At 38.8% G+C, this 17,426-nt stretch overlaps 3 protein-coding genes and 1 pseudogene across 3 annotated transcripts; 3 read left to right on the plus strand and 1 right to left on the minus strand.

Annotated features, from left to right (window-relative positions):
• The first annotated feature begins 31 nt into the window (after positions 1-31).
• On the plus strand, positions 32-1,450 carry LOC145491284 (adenosine receptor A2a-like). The gene has a single exon (XM_081470452.1). The coding sequence runs from the start codon at positions 32-34 to the stop codon at positions 965-967; it is 936 nt and encodes a 311-aa protein (XP_081326578.1). The 3' UTR covers positions 968-1,450.
• A 2,715-nt stretch (positions 1,451-4,165) lies between these two features.
• On the plus strand, positions 4,166-5,558 carry LOC145491076 (adenosine receptor A3-like; annotated as a pseudogene).
• A 4,306-nt stretch (positions 5,559-9,864) lies between these two features.
• LOC145491247 (uncharacterized) lies at positions 9,865-12,065 on the minus strand. Its single transcript, XM_081470403.1, has one exon. It carries the CDS (start codon positions 11,989-11,991, stop codon positions 10,129-10,131), a length of 1,863 nt encoding a protein of 620 aa, XP_081326529.1. The 5' UTR covers positions 11,992-12,065; the 3' UTR covers positions 9,865-10,128.
• A 3,844-nt stretch (positions 12,066-15,909) lies between these two features.
• On the plus strand, positions 15,910-16,877 carry LOC145490515 (adenosine receptor A2a-like). Its single transcript, XM_081469625.1, has one exon. The coding sequence runs from the start codon at positions 15,942-15,944 to the stop codon at positions 16,875-16,877; it is 936 nt and encodes a 311-aa protein (XP_081325751.1). The 5' UTR covers positions 15,910-15,941.
• Positions 16,878-17,426: the final 549 nt, after the last annotated feature.

The following is a 17,426-nucleotide window of genomic DNA, read 5'->3' on the forward strand; positions in this document are numbered from 1 at the left end:
CGTAACAACGCTATCAGAGACGTCTGTGGATATGATGAAGAAAGCAATTTGTGAATTTCTGCTGGAGAGTAAACCCAAAATCGTCGAATTTGCAGACCTTCGTTCGACTTACATCGCCAATTGTGTCTTCAACAGTTTTCTGTCCTATACCTGTATCATGCTGAACATTGTGACAATCCACGAGATAAGAAAAACTTCCTCGTTGCCCAATCCTTTAAAAGCACTCCTCCTGAGTCTTGCTGTTTCTGATGTTGGTGTTGGTTTGTTGTGTCAGCCTTTTTACACCTCACTTCTGGTAAAATGGTTACAGCAAAACAACCTCGGCTGTAATACCTATATAATTTTTGATGTCATTGCATGTGTGTTTTCCTTAGCTTCCTTCTTGGGTGTTGTGGCCATAAGTGTTGACAGATTTTTGGCAATTCATCTTCATCTCAGATATCAGGAACTTGTGACTCACAAGCGTGTTGTTGCTGTGGTGATCTCAAAACGGGCGCTTAGTGTGTTTCTTCCTTTGACGATTTTCTGGATTCCGTTGGATATTTCTATGCTTGTTTTGGTATTTGTAGGAGTTATTGGTCTTCTCGTCACGACAGTGGTGTACATCAGAATTTATGTAGCCGTAAAAAGTCACAAGAATCAGATTCAGGTCCAGGAAGTACAAGAAGGAGCAGAGAATGGCGAAATGGCAAATTTTGTAAGCCTGATTAAATCTGCAGTCGGTGTTTTCTATGTATATCTCGTGTTTTCGATTTGTTATTTGCCTCTCTTTATCAGTTTGGAGGCCTTTGCAGTCCATGGCCCCAGTCGCTCTTTAAAGAGATTTTCTCTTTTCTCATTGACTCTTGTTTATCTTAACTCATCATTTAACCCAGTAATTTACTGTTGGAAGATGAGACACATTCGACAAGCTATCATGGACATACTGAGGAACATGCCACGGTTCAGAAATCGCGGAACACACTAATATTAAGATCAGTCACTTGCAGTGTTGTTATGTTTGATTCCTGTAATTTACTGCTTTAAGATTAGACATCATTTAGTAGGCTATCATTAACGTTTTACCGCCGAAAGTGTAAAGAAATTGCAGATCACTTGACATGAACAGCAGTTTAATGAAATCATCCAAAGAACTGCTCACTATTTTCTCCCTTTTAAATTGTTTTGGTATATGGTTAGAGAACATCGATGTAATTCGTTGTAGATTTTTATTAGTTTTTTCCTCTAAAGTGTAGCGGCACTCTTGATCTTGTAACTGTGTAGTTAATGGTAATGTGAATACTGAACCTGACATCGGAATGTTCTGACCCGAGTTAGATTTGTTTTGGATATTAAATATATTTTAATCGCTGGAAAAAGTGTTTCTCTTCGGGCTAGGCTTTGCGTCATAGTTAACTGTTTATGGATCATGACTTTATAGTTAGTGGAAGTTTCACTTCATATGGTATTGATTCCCTTGAACAGTGTGCTCCTTCAGGAAACGCGTTTGTTGTGCACGCCACATGCGTAATACACGAGACTTGCCATCGATTAAAACACTGAGCGACTTTATGAAGACATGGTTTTGTTTTTGTTTCCTTGTTTTCGTTTGACAATATAAAGCAAATTTAGTCGTGAAATTTCTTGTATGCAGGTACTAACTTGTTCTCGTTCAAGGTCCTTAGATTGTAGCCAACGATCTTGTTTTTGGATGTATTCTTACCGACGTCTCATTCACTACGTCCAAACAATCCGAAATGAAACAGAGTCTTTTACGTTTTAGCCAAAGATATAACTTGCTTAGTAGACAGTATGCACACAGACAGAGACCGGTGACGTTTTCCTTCTTGGTTTTAATGGATCAGTAACTCAAAAAGGACATAAATACAATAGCAGTTTCATCTCAATTCGACAGCTAACATCACTTATCATTCTCATTGCTTCCCAAAATTTGAAATGTGTTTCATAAAAACAAAATTCGAAAGAGCGAGTTTCGAAAGAAGTTCTATAAAAGAAACTTCGATCGATGTCATGAAGAAATGATCTTGTGAATTACGACTTTTTAACGACAATTCCGTGTTGTTTTACCTTCATGGCAATATTAATTAAGTATGGGAAATTTTCATATCCACGTGCCAACTCTACTTATTTGCGATCAAGCATGTTACTAAGGGTCTTCGTTGGATGAAATCCCTTGCGATGTCTAATTTACCACGTCTAAAATGTTCAATTTCGGGCCAGTTTTTGTTATGTTTTTTGGAAAACACACGGCTTTTTTAATAAACCCGGCTGTCAGGCCAGTGACGTTTATGTCTTGGTTTTATTCTGATCGGTTTTTAGAAAGTTCAAGAACCACGTATTAATTCTTCATCGCAATTAACATATTGTCAGTTTAACCGTATTTTATGACAACAAAACATCTGAAATGACTTTTTCTGGAAGTACTTCGTTTACTTAGTGTTTTGACTTAATTAAGAAGAACTGTACGGGTCCGCAAATGATCCCAGGACCGCAAATGATCCCGGACCGCAAAGGATCCCGGACTGGAAATGATCCCCATATTGGACCGCAAATGATCCCGATCAAAAAATAAGGAATGGCATGGATTTATATCAGAGGAAGGTGACAACATGTAGAAGAATTATGAACTAAAAAACATGTTTTATCATTTTACAAAAAATATTCCACAGCTGCTGTGTTGTTCTTCGAAGAGTACAGATCGTTTTTACTGTCACGCAATAAAAGAAAATAATAAATCGAAAACCAAACAATGGAAAAAGTTAAGAAATTGTGATGTACGCTAGAGAAGATAACTAAATAAAACACTTCTCCAAGTATTAGGCCTGTGCGTTTCCCCAAACTTCAGATATTCGTCGTAAATGTTTCCCAGAAATTTACAGAGCCCAGCAAGAAAACGCCATGTTGATTGACATCCGTGGTACACCAGTATGGCGGCCGGAATATAGCGTAAACTTCTGGAACTTACTTTGGCTTTCTAGGCGCCTGATGATCAGTACTAAACAAAAAAGCATTTACATAAGCACTTTTCCTAATGCTCTAACTTCTAAAAAAGGCTCAAAATCATGAGATAAGTGTATATTTTTCAACAAACTAGATCGTAGCCTTGTGTCACGCAACCTCCATAACCCTGAAATTCAAAATGCTCTGGAGTCCGAACGAAGCACGCTAATTGTAAACAGATATAAATATACCGCCTCTTATGCCTGATGAGGATAAAAACACGTCACGTGAAGACGGTCTATTGAATTAGAAGTCTTAGAAAAACACATACTTGTAAACATTCTCGAAATCCCGTTGGCGATAGCATCAAACATCTATCAAACAGCTAATTGTCAAAACGAAGTGCAAGCCTTGGCCTTGCTTGGTCATGAAGCTGAACTTCATAACTATAGCTTGGAATTTTGGTTTCTCAGAATAATCAAGTAGTCATTTTCGATGAATTAAAGCTAAAATACGACCAAGGAAAAATTACAAAATAAATTTGTTCAAATTTCCAGTGCTACACACTAGGTCTTTTACAGAGTGATGAAGCGTTGTAGGCTTGTGGGTCTACTCAGGTGACAGCATCTTCTGTAATAGTTGCTTCATGGTTAGATTTTAGTTTAAAACTTTAGACGAGTGGCGTTAATGGTTGATAAAATGTGATTTAACTATAACACCGAAATATCAATGTTTAACAAAGGAGGATATGTTGCACTGATCATAATTTTACTGAGAATTGCAAAGAAATGCAAGCCAAGTCGTGTTTTGATGATTGAGTGGTGATATTCACAACATCGTAGTTAGCAACAAAATTTAGTCGAAAGTATGAAAAAAAGAACAAGTTGTAAGCCAGTATAATTATAAGATGGCTTTAATAAAAACATCGGAATTGACGTACGCCGATTCCCTATCCACACCATCCCGCCATCCATGCCATTCCATATTTTTTGATCGGGATCATTTGCGGTCCAATATGGGGATCATTTCCGGTCCGGGATCATTTGCAGTCCAATTTGGGGATCATTTGCGGTCCGGGATCATTCGCGGTCCTGGGATCATTTGCGGACCCGTACAGAACGAGTATTAACTGCATTTTATGATAGCAAAATGTCTGAAGTGGCGGGGTTTGGGACACTTAATTCACTTCGTTTGCTAAGGCGCTTTACTTGATTAAGAACAGGAATCTTTTCAGCCAAAGTGAACCAATTGGTTTGTGGTGTTGAGGAAGGAGACTCTCTTAGCTTCGTGAAACATCTTTTATGTGAACTTCTCGGTCACCTTGAAGAGACGTCTGTGGATATGATGAAGAAAACAATTTGTGAATTTCTGCTGGAGTTCAACCCCAAAGTCGTCGAATTTGCAGACCTTCGTTCGACTTACATCGCCAATTGTGTCTTCAACAGTTTTCTGTCCTATACCTGTATCATGCTGACCATTGTGACAATCAAAGCGATAAGAGAAACTTCCTCGTTGCCCAATTCTTTAAAAACATTGCTCGTGAGTCTTGCTTTTTCTGATGTTGGTGTTGGTTTGTTGAGTCAGCCTTTTTACACCTCAGTTCTGGTGAAATGGTTACAACAATACAACCCCGGCTGTAATACCTATGTGATTTGCATGTCATTGCATGTGTGTTTTCCTTAGCCTCCTTCTTAGGTGTTGTTGCCATAAGTTTTGACAGATTTTTGGCAATTCATCTTCATCTCAGATATCAGGAACTTGTGACTCACAAGCGTGTTGTTGCTGTGGTGATCTCAAAATGGGCGCTTAGTGTGCTTCTTCCTTTGACAATTTTCTGGATTGCGCTGGATATTTCTATGCTTCTTTTGTTATTTGTAGGAGTTATTGGTCTTCTCGTCACGACAGTGGTGTACATCAGAATTTATGTAGCCGTAAAAAGTCACAAGAATCAGATTCAGGCCCAGCAAGTACAAGAAGGAGCAGAGAATGGCGAAATGGCAAATTTTTGCCAGCCTTATTAAATCTGCAGTCGGTATATTCTATGTATATCTGGTGTTTTTGATTTGTTACTTGCCTATCTTTATCAGTTCGGTCGTCTTTGCAATGAACAGCCCCACTATCTCTTTAAAAAGATTTAAACTTTTCTCGCGGACTCTCGTATATCTTAATTCTACTTTGAACCCAGTAATTTACTGCTGGAAGATGAGACACATTCGACGCGCTATCATGGACATACTGCGGAACATGTCATGGTTCAGAAATCGCGGAACACGGTAATCTTAAGACCAGTCACTTGCAGTGTGGTTATTGTTGAATCCTGCAATTTACTGCTTTAACCATCAACCGCTGTTAAAAACCATCCAAAGAACTGCTGTAACATGTTCTCCCTTTTAATTGTTTGGTTTATGGTTAGAGAGCATTTTTGTAATTTGTTGTAGTTTTTCATCGTTTGTCTCATTAGATGTTTGTGAAATTTTCCTATAGATAGCGGCATTCTTAACCTTGTAATTATGTAGTTGGTAACAATTTGAATAAACGTCGGAATAGTCTATTCTAACTTGATATTAGAGTTGTTTTAGATGTTAATCGTATTTTAATTACTCGAAAAGTTGTTCTTCCCCGGGCTATGCTTTGTGTTGAATATAATGAATGAGTTGCCAGTAATCGGATACCCGTGTTTGCGCGAAGAACTCTGGGATCGTCAGGGGGCAAACTTTGCTAGTCGCTAGAAGGAAATGTATGGCGAAAAGTTGTTTCGAGGTACAAGAAAACGATTTATGAAAGAGATCAACGCTTTTTCGCCGTCGTTTTATCGCGAATGGATTTGGGCAATGTTGATATGTGGAATATGTAAGTTTTTGTTTGAATAACCGTGAAATATGTGACAAAACCTACCGCTAAACTCCATTGCTTGCGTGAGGTGAATTGTGAAATTTACATCGCGTATTTAAAATGGTCTGTCTCTGAAAATATTGCAAAATTAATTAGGTATAAATCGAGAGGAAATAACCCAGTAAAGCCTTTTAAATTGTGTACAGGCTACTTTTGGCTTATTTGAAAGCTCAATCATACAAATAATACTGGAAATAAGCCCGGTGGCGATCATTGTACTGTCTGGGGTTGATTTAATGACAAATGAGTCCGCGCGACTCATGCTGTGTGGCTACTGTGTTACTCAAAGCCTTTGTTTTGCTTTTACAAGCGCGTACTTCAGTGATTTTCCTTTTCTATAACAGATCAAGGGGGGCTCCTTGAATATATCTCTGAGTATTTGTATTTAAAAGTGCCATTTGTGCGTGATTATGCTTTCCAAAGTTTGGTGTTGACGGTTGAGTGAAATTGCCCGACACAAAGGGTAGTAGTTCCTTCTGCAATTTTCGATTTCTGTTTTAAAGCTTCTTTTCTGTCTTTATATTTAACTTCTCGAAGGGTCTTTTCTACCATTTCCTCCGGGTAGCCTCTCGAGATCAGGCGTGTATTGAAATTTTCAATGTTCTCTTCAATGTATCTGACAATAAACCTCACGCAAGCAAACGGGAGTTCATCGGTAAATTTTATCACTTATTTAACGGTTATTCAAATAAAAACTTACATTTTCCATGTATCAACATTGCCAAAATCCATTCGCGATAAAACAACGGCGAAAAAGCCTTGATCTCTCTAAAAAATCGTTTTCTTGTTCCTTGAAACAACTTTTAGCCATACTTCCCTTCTAGCGACTAGCAATGTTTGCCCCATGACGATCCTAGAGTTCTTCGCGCAAACACGGGTATCCGATTACTGGCAACTCATTCATTGTGTCTGGGTTGTGACTTTATAGTTAGTGGAAGTTTCACTTCACTTTTTGATGTGGTATTGATTCTCTTGAACAACGTGCTCCTACAGGAGACACAATTGTTGTGCACGCCGCATGCGCAGTGCATGAAACTGTCAGCAGTTTACAGCTGTATCATCGATCAACATACTAAGCGACTTTCTGAAGACATGGTTTTGTTTTCCTTTCCTTTTTTCTTTTGAAAATATAAAACGAATTTAGTCATGAAATTTCTTGAATGCAGGTACTAACTTGTTTTCGACCAACGTCCTGGTTATGTAGCTAAGGATCTTTTTTTCGGTTGTGTTTCGGCTGTTTTTCGGTCATTTACCACGTCCAAAATATTCGAAATTGAAGAGAGTGCTTTAGGTTTTCGCAAAAGATAAAGCTTATTTAATAGACAGTATGCACACATAGAGACCATTGACATTTTCCTTCTTGGTTTTAATGGATCAGTAATTCAAAACGGACATATATACAATAGCAGTTTCATTTCAATTTGACAGCTAACATCACTTATCATTCTCATTTCTCCCCAAAATTTGAAATGTGTTTCATAAAAACATTCGAAAGAGCGAGTTTCGAAAGAAGTTCTATAAAAGAAACTTCTATCGATGTTCCGAGGAAATGATCTTGTACATTACTGCTACAGATCTACCTCAAGATATCTGAAGCCATACCTTGCGTGATACGCAGAACCTGTGCGCATTAACAGAAGTAGGCACCGTCCTTAATCGGCTCTGCCTTACGACTGTTTCTCTTCATATAGTGCTCATTCACTTAAAACAATGCGTTACATCTGTTTTGGAGATGAAGTTTTTGCCGTGCGAGATACATGCTCAGCACATACGAGTGGCACTATTTTGCAGGTGCACCATCAATTAACATACTAAAGGCTTTTTAAAGACACCGTTTTGTTTTCTTTGCTTTTTTTGTTTTGAAAAATATTAACGAATATTAAAAAATATTATAATGAATATTACATTCTCTTATGAAGGTACTAAATTTTTGTCGATCAGCTCTCTGAGAATATAGTTAAGGATCTTTGCTCGATAATATTCTGAGCAATATCTCATTTACTAAGTTCAAAAGGTTAGAAATTCAAGAATTGTTTTTTTAGGTTTTCACTAACATGTGGCTTGTTTAATAAACTTCACACAGAGACCGCTAACCTATCCCTGTTGGTTTGATTGTGATCAGTTATTCGAAAGTTTTTACACCCGCTTTCAGTGTTGCATGGATAGGCGACATCTTTCGACCATCTCTTGACATTCCATCTTTCGACATGCTATGTAAACGGGTGAAATGTTTCACTAGCGAGTGTTCCGGTTATTAGCGGAACAAATGACAAGTATATGACAATTACTGACCTCAAATGAATGAAGAAGATTGTGGACTCCCGATTTACGGGATAATTCAAACGATTTTAGTGTAGTCGATCGGCTCTCAATAGTGACTTCGGGTAGAATCGGGCCTCTACCGCTCAGTTAATATTCGAAAGATGTAAACATTCAAAGCAGTCGATTTATCCCTCACAGAATGTTATCTTGATGCTCCTAGCCTTAGTTTGATGTCAAATAAATCCATCTTTCATGACTTAAAGTCGAGTTCGACCGTAAAAAAGCCACTTGTGCTTACATTTTGACGTAGGCCAGGTTACATAGCACGCCAAAAGATGGCATGTCGAGAGATGCGCGTGACACTGAAAGCGGGTGTAAACACCCACGTGTACAAATTAGCAGTTTTATCTCAATTTGATAGCAAACGTGATTTAACATTTCATTAATCGCGCTATGTTTTCTGAAAACACGACACTGAAAAGACCTGGATCTGGAAATACTTTACTGCCGTCACAATCAGTATCATGTAAAGAACTTACTCGCGGCAAAGTGATCCGGTATATCTGATGCGTCGAGAGAAAAAAAGATTTTAGACAACTGCTTGGATGCTAGGGAGACTTCAGACGATTATGGAGAAAATATCCTGTGAATTACTGCTACGTGATTACCCCAAAACCTCCGAAGTTAAAGACCTTCGTTCGACTTATAACGCTAATTGTGTCTTTAACAGTTTTCTGTCCTGTACCGCCATCATGTTGAACATTGTAACAATCCACGCGATAAGAAAAACTTCGTCGTTGGCAAAGACTTCAAAAACGTTGCTCCTGAGTCTTGCTGTTTCTGATGTTGGTGTTGGTTTATTGAGTCAACCATTTTACATCTCACTTCTAGTCATGTGGCTACAACAAAACAACCCCTGCTTTAAGGCATATACGATGTTTACCATTATTATAAGTGTGTACGTGTTTTGTTTAGCTTCGTTCTTGGGTGTTGTGGCTTTAAGTTTAGATAGATTTTTGGCAATTCATCTTCATCTCAGATATCAGGAACTTATGACTCACAAGCGTGTTGTTGCTGCGGTGATTTCAATATGGCTGCTCAGTGTGTTTTTTCCTTTGATGATTTTCTGGGCTGGATACGATATTTACTATCGTGTGGAGTTTCTCCTCGGAGTTGTTTCGCTCTTTCTTACAGCATTGGTTAACATCAAAATTTACTTAACCGTACAACGCCACAAGAATCAGATTCAGGCCCTGCAAGTACAACAAGAAGCACAGACTGACGACATGGCGCATTTCGCTCGTCTCATCAACAAGTTGTTCAGCACATATTCCACTGTGTCTTTTTTCGATGTTTTAGAAAAGGCTTTATTTATCAATGAATGTATTTGATCTTGTTACCATTGTTCGCTCCTACTTGTGGAGCCGAGCCCGGAATAAATAACTGATTACTTCATATGCACTAGTCGCTTTTGCGGAGAGCTTTACATACTGAGGAGTATAAGAGTATAAGGTATTGATATAGCTTGGTAACTTTTGACACAGTTGCGTTCCATGGTAGTTTTATGCTTTAAGCAAGGATTAATCGTAATAGCCTGGAATAAATTTTATCAAAGATCAGAATATTGATGGATGCGTTGCTACGTTGTTTTAAGAAATAGCAGTTCTACTGGCCGTATAGTTGTCTCTTTCATTTACATAACAGAAACTTGAGGTTAACAGCAGATGAAACTGGCAGCAGTTTGCAGGTGTACAATGGATTAATTTTCTAAGTAGCTTCAGTTAAATTCTTATAAGATTAAATTTGGAAATACAGTTAACAATAAAGATTAGCGAAAAAACTGAGCAACGACGTTTCGGTGTCATCCTGGCACCATTTTCAAGTTAAAAAATATTTGTGCGAAAAGTAAACTAATTTATACCAATGGTAGAGGTGCGAAATTGAATAAATTAAGATTAAGATAACTGTTCAATGTTCATGTTCATTCCAATGAGGTGTCAAACACTGGTAATGAGTTCAGTGTCTGTTCAAAGCCTAAACAAATACTTTTGCGCGAATGGAGTCTGACTGTGTGTTAAGGCTCGGTTTCTTCTTGCGAATCCACAACATTTCGTGGATCAAGCAATCGAACTTTCCCTGACATTTCTTTAGGATCTTAAAGTTGTTAGTCAGGTCACCAACTGTATCAACTCGGTGTTCATTTTGAAGGTGTTTTCCGATGGCGGTAAATCGGTGTTCCTCAATGCGCTTGTAAAGATGACGGCTAGTGTAACCGACGTATTCTGCATCACACAGATCACATATATAGTTATAAACAACGCACTGTTGATTGATCAAAGGTGGTTTTGGCTCTTGTACTTTGAGATCATCGCCAATTTTACGGCTTCTGAACACCGGCTGTAGTTTGTGATCAAGTTTATTACTCAAGTCTGAGAGATGTTTCTTTACTATGTCCGCTGATTTCTGGTCTTTAAAAGGCAGGACAATGCGGTAGATATTCTCTGTTGGAGGCGTCGATCTTGTGTCTGGTGACATCACTGAATTAACGAAACGGGTGATGGTGGAGTTCACAAGAGAATCTGAGTACTTGAGGTTAGAAAAGATCAGTTTAAGGCGTTCGCATTCTGTTGAGAATAGTTCCCATGCTGAGGACAAGCGGTAAGCACGGTTTAACATGGTTTTAACTAAAGATCTTTTATAGCGGTTGTCGACATGACTTTGGTGGTGTAAGAGGAGACCAGTGTTTGTGGGTTTACGGTAAACACTTGTTACCAGCTTGCAGCCCTTCTTACATATTTCAATGCCGACAAATGGTAGCTTACCGTTAGATGCGATCTCTATGGTGAAGGATATGGATGGATGACAGTTGTTCAAAGTCTTCAGAAAGGCTTCTGCGGTTGGTATGTCTTTCATTGTGGCTAGTGTATCATCCACGTAGCGTCTGTAGAAGTCTGGCAACTTGTTCTCGTTTTGTAGCTTTTCCTCGATAGAACAAAGAAAAGTATTGGCCATTAGGGGACCCAAGGGAGAGCCCATCGCTACTCCATCAATTTGTTGGTAGAGTTGACCGTTAAATTGAAATAGCTGGTCCTTTGTTGCTACTGACAACAGTTCAATTAGATCAGCTTTGCTGATGTTTAGATGGTGTGTTTTGTTGAACCAGTTGTCAACAAAAGCTCTATCAGCAAGGATCTCGATGGTTTCTTGTAGTGGGACGTTCGTAAATAGCGAAGAGACATCATAAGATACTAGGATGTCAGATTCGTTGAGGCTCAGATTGCGAATCTCATCAGCGAAGGAAAATGTGTCAGATATTGTGTAGCTGTTGATCGACAGGGGCTTCAGTTTATCGTCGAGCCATCTCGCGAGGGCGAAGTTGTAAGTACTTGTGGCGGATAGAATGGGCCTCATCGCCAGTTTTTCTTTATGAGTCTTTGGCAGACCATAAAGATGGGCGAGTCGTGATCCTTTCGGGCAAACTGAGTCGGCAATCTGTTTTGGGAGAATTTTGCGCACGACAGATTCAAGGTGTTTCTCTTTCTGCAGTAAAGGGTGGTAGTTTTTGAGCGGTCGTCCACGCGTCTTGGGTCTCTCCGAACTTACGGCGGTAAATTTAGCTGTATCGTTGATGGAAGATTCACTTAAAAGGCGAACATATTCTGCCTTATCCATAACAACTACTCCTGTACCTTTATCTGGTTTCGTGATTACGATGTCATCTCTTCGTTTTAGTTGCTCAATAGCTCTTTGTAGCGCTTTCGGTGGTTTGGGGGCTTTGCACTCGATGTAGTTAAGCGCGATCGATCGAAGGGTCGCCGCAGCTAATTCCTTCTTATCATCGGATAATGAAGGCTCCAGTTGCCAGAAGGCTCTCTCGAAGCTAGCTTGAATGTCCATTGAAGAGATGCGTTGCGGCAAGGAAAACTTCAAACCTCGACACAGAACAAGCTTCTGGAAGAATGAAAGCTTGTAGGAGGAATTATTCAATTTCGCACCTCTACCATTGGTATAAATTAGTTTACTTTTCGCACAAATATTTTTTAACTTGAAAATGGTGCCAGGATGACACCGAAACGTCGTTGCTCAGTTTTTTCGCTAATCTTTATTGTTAACTAGCTTCAGTTAAAGCAACCGTTTTCATTTGGTTCATTGTTGACAGTGGTTCCTTTTGGCAGTCTTAGATGAACTAATAACTATGCAAGTGCTAATTTATTTTCGATCAGTGCACTTATAATATAGTTTAAGTTCGTCATTTAGTAATATTCTTCATTTACCGCGGGTAAAACGTCGGCCAAGTTATTGGCAGCCTTTTAAGTTTTCACAAACACAATACTTGCTTAATGACCTGACACTCACGCTAGTGACGGTTACCTCTTGGTTTTATAAAAGCAAAAACGTGAAGTCTTCGTCAGGCAAGTGGCTGATAAGGCCGGAGCTTATCCCTGTTTATCAGTTCGGTCGTCTTTGCAATGAACAGCCCCACTATCTCTTTAAAAAGATTTAAACTTTTCTCGCGGACTCTCGTATATCTTAATTCTACTTTGAACCCAGTAATTTACTGCTGGAAGATGAGACACATTCGACGCGCTATCATGGACATACTGCGGAACATGTCATGGTTCAGAAATCGCGGAACACGGTAATCTTAAGACCAGTCACTTGCAGTGTGGTTATTGTTGAATCCTGCAATTTACTGCTTTAACCATCAACCGCTGTTAAAAACCATCCAAAGAACTGCTGTAACATGTTCTCCCTTTTAATTGTTTGGTTTATGGTTAGAGAGCATTTTTGTAATTTGTTGTAGTTTTTCATCGTTTGTCTCATTAGATGTTTGTGAAATTTTCCTATAGATAGCGGCATTCTTAACCTTGTAATTATGTAGTTGGTAACAATTTGAATAAACGTCGGAATAGTCTATTCTAACTTGATATTAGAGTTGTTTTAGATGTTAATCGTATTTTAATTACTCGAAAAGTTGTTCTTCCCCGGGCTATGCTTTGTGTTGAATATAATGAATGAGTTGCCAGTAATCGGATACCCGTGTTTGCGCGAAGAACTCTGGGATCGTCAGGGGGCAAACTTTGCTAGTCGCTAGAAGGAAATGTATGGCGAAAAGTTGTTTCGAGGTACAAGAAAACGATTTATGAAAGAGATCAACGCTTTTTCGCCGTCGTTTTATCGCGAATGGATTTGGGCAATGTTGATATGTGGAATATGTAAGTTTTTGTTTGAATAACCGTGAAATATGTGACAAAACCTACCGCTAAACTCCATTGCTTGCGTGAGGTGAATTGTGAAATTTACATCGCGTATTTAAAATGGTCTGTCTCTGAAAATATTGCAAAATTAATTAGGTATAAATCGAGAGGAAATAACCCAGTAAAGCCTTTTAAATTGTGTACAGGCTACTTTTGGCTTATTTGAAAGCTCAATCATACAAATAATACTGGAAATAAGCCCGGTGGCGATCATTGTACTGTCTGGGGTTGATTTAATGACAAATGAGTCCGCGCGACTCATGCTGTGTGGCTACTGTGTTACTCAAAGCCTTTGTTTTGCTTTTACAAGCGCGTACTTCAGTGATTTTCCTTTTCTATAACAGATCAAGGGGGGCTCCTTGAATATATCTCTGAGTATTTGTATTTAAAAGTGCCATTTGTGCGTGATTATGCTTTCCAAAGTTTGGTGTTGACGGTTGAGTGAAATTGCCCGACACAAAGGGTAGTAGTTCCTTCTGCAATTTTCGATTTCTGTTTTAAAGCTTCTTTTCTGTCTTTATATTTAACTTCTCGAAGGGTCTTTTCTACCATTTCCTCCGGGTAGCCTCTCGAGATCAGGCGTGTATTGAAATTTTCAATGCAATGCAATGCAATGACATGCAACTGTGTCAAAAGTTACCAAGCTATATCAATACCCCGGGGGGGGGGGGGACTCCCATATGGAATGGACGGGGATGCTCGTCGTCTCGCTTAGGGGTGTAAATTTCGGATTTTGGTCTCGCTTAGGGTGTTCTGGGCAAAATGTCATTATTTTTAGCCGTCAAGGTCTCGTTAAGGGTTGCACACGAAGAAATAACAAAACAGAAAGAATTTTGATTCTTTATATTTACTCAATTCATATAAACAAATTCGCCATCATTAAATGTCACTGTACTTTTTATTTGTCTGTTTTATAAACTGGTCTCTTTTAGGGGTCTGCATAAGCTTCGGCCACGCCCAGATTGGTCTCTTTTAGGGGTTAAATTCAAAATTTCCGACAAGCATCCCCGTCCACTCCATATGGGAGTCCCCCCCCCCCGGGATCAATACCTTATACTCTTATACTCCTCAGTATGTAAAGCTCTCCGCAAAAGCGACTAGTGCATATGAAGTTTTTGTAGCATAAAGCGACCAGGAGCATTTCTAGTTCCCCCTGGATGGGATGCTGGTCCATCGCTGGTTGAACAGCTATTCTCAAACTCATTAATTATTCATCGAGTTTAAACAAAGGAACATTCATGACCGTGACGGTGTTTGGATATTTGATCTTAATTAGCACAAATTTTTACGATTTTATTTCACCTCAAAGTTCGCCAAAATACTGCGTTGCGCGTTGTATTTTCAACTCTCTCCTTGGTGTTTGGAAATGGGGTCATACACGGTCTGTCGTGTTTGATATATTACTTACAATCGTCAAGACCCACGGATATAATTAAGCAATTTTATTTTAATTTGACCGCAAACTTTATACACCAGTCGGTTGAGGTATATTTTTTTGCATATGAAAACAAATGAAACAAATTTAGTCATGAAATTTCTTGTATGCAGGTACTAACTTGGTCTCGTTCAAGGTCCTTAGATTGTAGCTAAGGATCTTTTTTTTGCTTGTATTCTTACCGACATCTCATTTACCACGTCCAAAAAATCCGAAATGGAAGAGAGTCCTTTACGTTTTAGCAAAAGATATAACTTTGTTAATAGACAATATGCACACAGACAGAGATCAGTGACGTTTTCCCTCTTGGTTTTAATGGATCAGTAACTCAAAACGGACATAAATACAATAGCAGTTTCATCTCACTTTGACAGCTAACATCACTTATCATTCTCATTGCTTCCCAAAATTTGAAATGTGTTTCATAAAAACAAAATTCGAAAGAGCGAGTTTCGAAAGAAGTTCTATAAAAGAAACTTCGATCGATGTCATGAAGAAATGATTTTGTGAATTACGACTTTTTAACGTCATTTCCGTGTTGTTTTACCTTCATGGCAATATTAATTAAGTATGGGAAATTTTCATATCTACGTGCCAACTTTACTTATTTGCGATCAAGCATGTTGCTAAGGGTCTTCGTTGGATGAAATCCCTTGCGATGTCTAACTTACCACGTCTAGAATGTCCGATTTCGGGCCAGTTTTCCCTATGTTTTACACGGCTTTTTCAATAAACCCGGCTGTCAGGCCGGTGACGTTTATGTCTTGGTTTTATTCTGATACGTTATCAGAAAGTTCAAGACCCACGTATGAATTCTTCATCGCAATTAACATACTGTCAGTTTTAACCGTATTTTATGACAACAGAACATCTGAATTGACTTTTTCTGGAAATACTTCGTTTACTTAGTGTTATGACTTAATTAAGAAAAACGAGTATTAACTGCATTTTATGATAACAAAATGTCTGAAGTGGCGGGTTTTGGGACACTTAATTCACTTCGTTTTCTAAGGCGCTTAACTTGATTAAGAACAGGAATCTTTTCAGCCAAAGCGAACCAATTGGTTTGTGGTATTGAAGAAGGAGACTCTCTTAGCTTCGTGAAACATCTTTTATGTGAACTTCTCGGTCACCTTGAAGAGACGTCTGTGGATATGATGAAGAAAACAATTTGTGAATTTCTGCTGGAGTTCAACCCCAAAGTCGTCGAATTTGCAGACCTTCGTGCGACTTACATCGCCAATTGCGTCTTCAACAGTTTTCTGTCCTATACCTGTATCATGCTGAACATTGTGACAATCCACGAGATAAGAAAAACTTCCTCGTTGCCCAATCCTTTAAAAGCACTCCTCCTGAGTCTTGCTGTTTCTGATGTTGGTGTTGGTTTGTTGTGTCAGCCTTTTTACACCTCACTTCTGGTAAAATGGTTACAGCAAAACAACCTCGGCTGTAATACCTATATAATTTTTGATGTCATTGCATGTGTGTTTTCCTTAGCTTCCTTCTTGGGTGTTGTGGCCATAAGTGTTGACAGATTTTTGGCAATTCATCTTCATCTCAGATATCAGGAACTTGTGACTCACAAGCGTGTTGTTGCTGTGGTGATCTCAAAACGGGCGCTTAGTGTGTTTCTTCCTTTGACGATTTTCTGGATTCCGTTGGATATTTCTATGCTTGTTTTGGTATTTGTAGGAGTCATTGGTCTTCTCGTCACGACAGTGGTGTACATCAGAATTTATGTAGCCGTAAAAAGTCACAAGAATCAGATTCAGGTCCAGGAAGTACAAGAAGGAGCAGAGAATGGCGAAATGGCAAATTTTGTAAGCCTGATTAAATCTGCAGTCGGTGTTTTCTATGTATATCTCGTGTTTTCGATTTGTTATTTGCCTCTCTTTATCAGTTTGGAGGCCTTTGCAGTCCATGGCCCCAGTCGCTCTTTAAAGAGATTTTCTCTTTTCTCATTGACTCTTGTTTATCTTAACTCATCATTTAACCCAGTAATTTACTGTTGGAAGATGAGACACATTCGACAAGCTATCATGGACATACTGAGGAACATGCCACGGTTCAGAAATCGCGGAACACACTAATATTAAGATCAGTCACTTGCAGTGTTGTTATGTTTGATTCCTGTAATTTACTGCTTTAAGATTAGACATCATTTAGTAGGCTATCATTAACGTTTTACCGCCGAAAGTGTAAAGAAATTGCAGATCACTTGACATGAACAGCAGTTTAATGAAATCATCCAAAGAACTGCTCACTATTTTCTCCCTTTTAAATTGTTTTGGTATATGGTTAGAGAACATCGATGTAATTCGTTGTAGATTTTTATTAGTTTTTTCCTCTAAAGTGTAGCGGCACTCTTGATCTTGTAACTGTGTAGTTAATGGTAATGTGAATACTGAACCTGACATCGGAATGTTCTGACCCGAGTTAGATTTGTTTTGGATATTAAATATATTTTAATCGCTGGAAAAAGTGTTTCTCTTCGGGCTAGGCTTTGCGTCATAGTTAACTGTTTATGGATCATGACTTTATAGTTAGTGGAAGTTTCACTTCATATGGTATTGATTCCCTTGAACAGTGTGCTCCTTCAGGAAACGCGTTTGTTGTGCACGCCACATGCGTAATACACG

The sequence above is a fragment of the Orbicella franksi genome, chromosome 6, assembly GCF_964199315.1.
Source record: "Orbicella franksi chromosome 6, jaOrbFran1.1, whole genome shotgun sequence".
NCBI lineage: Eukaryota > Metazoa > Cnidaria > Anthozoa > Scleractinia > Merulinidae > Orbicella > Orbicella franksi.

Bases quoted from the DNA above. Each gene is read 5' to 3' on its own strand.
- LOC145491284 (XM_081470452.1), top strand. From the start codon at position 32: ATGATGAAGAAAGCAATTTGTGAATTTCTGCTGGAGAGTAAACCCAAA.
- LOC145491247 (XM_081470403.1), bottom strand. From the start codon at position 11,991: ATGGACATTCAAGCTAGCTTCGAGAGAGCCTTCTGGCAACTGGAGCCT.
- LOC145490515 (XM_081469625.1), top strand. From the start codon at position 15,942: ATGATGAAGAAAACAATTTGTGAATTTCTGCTGGAGTTCAACCCCAAA.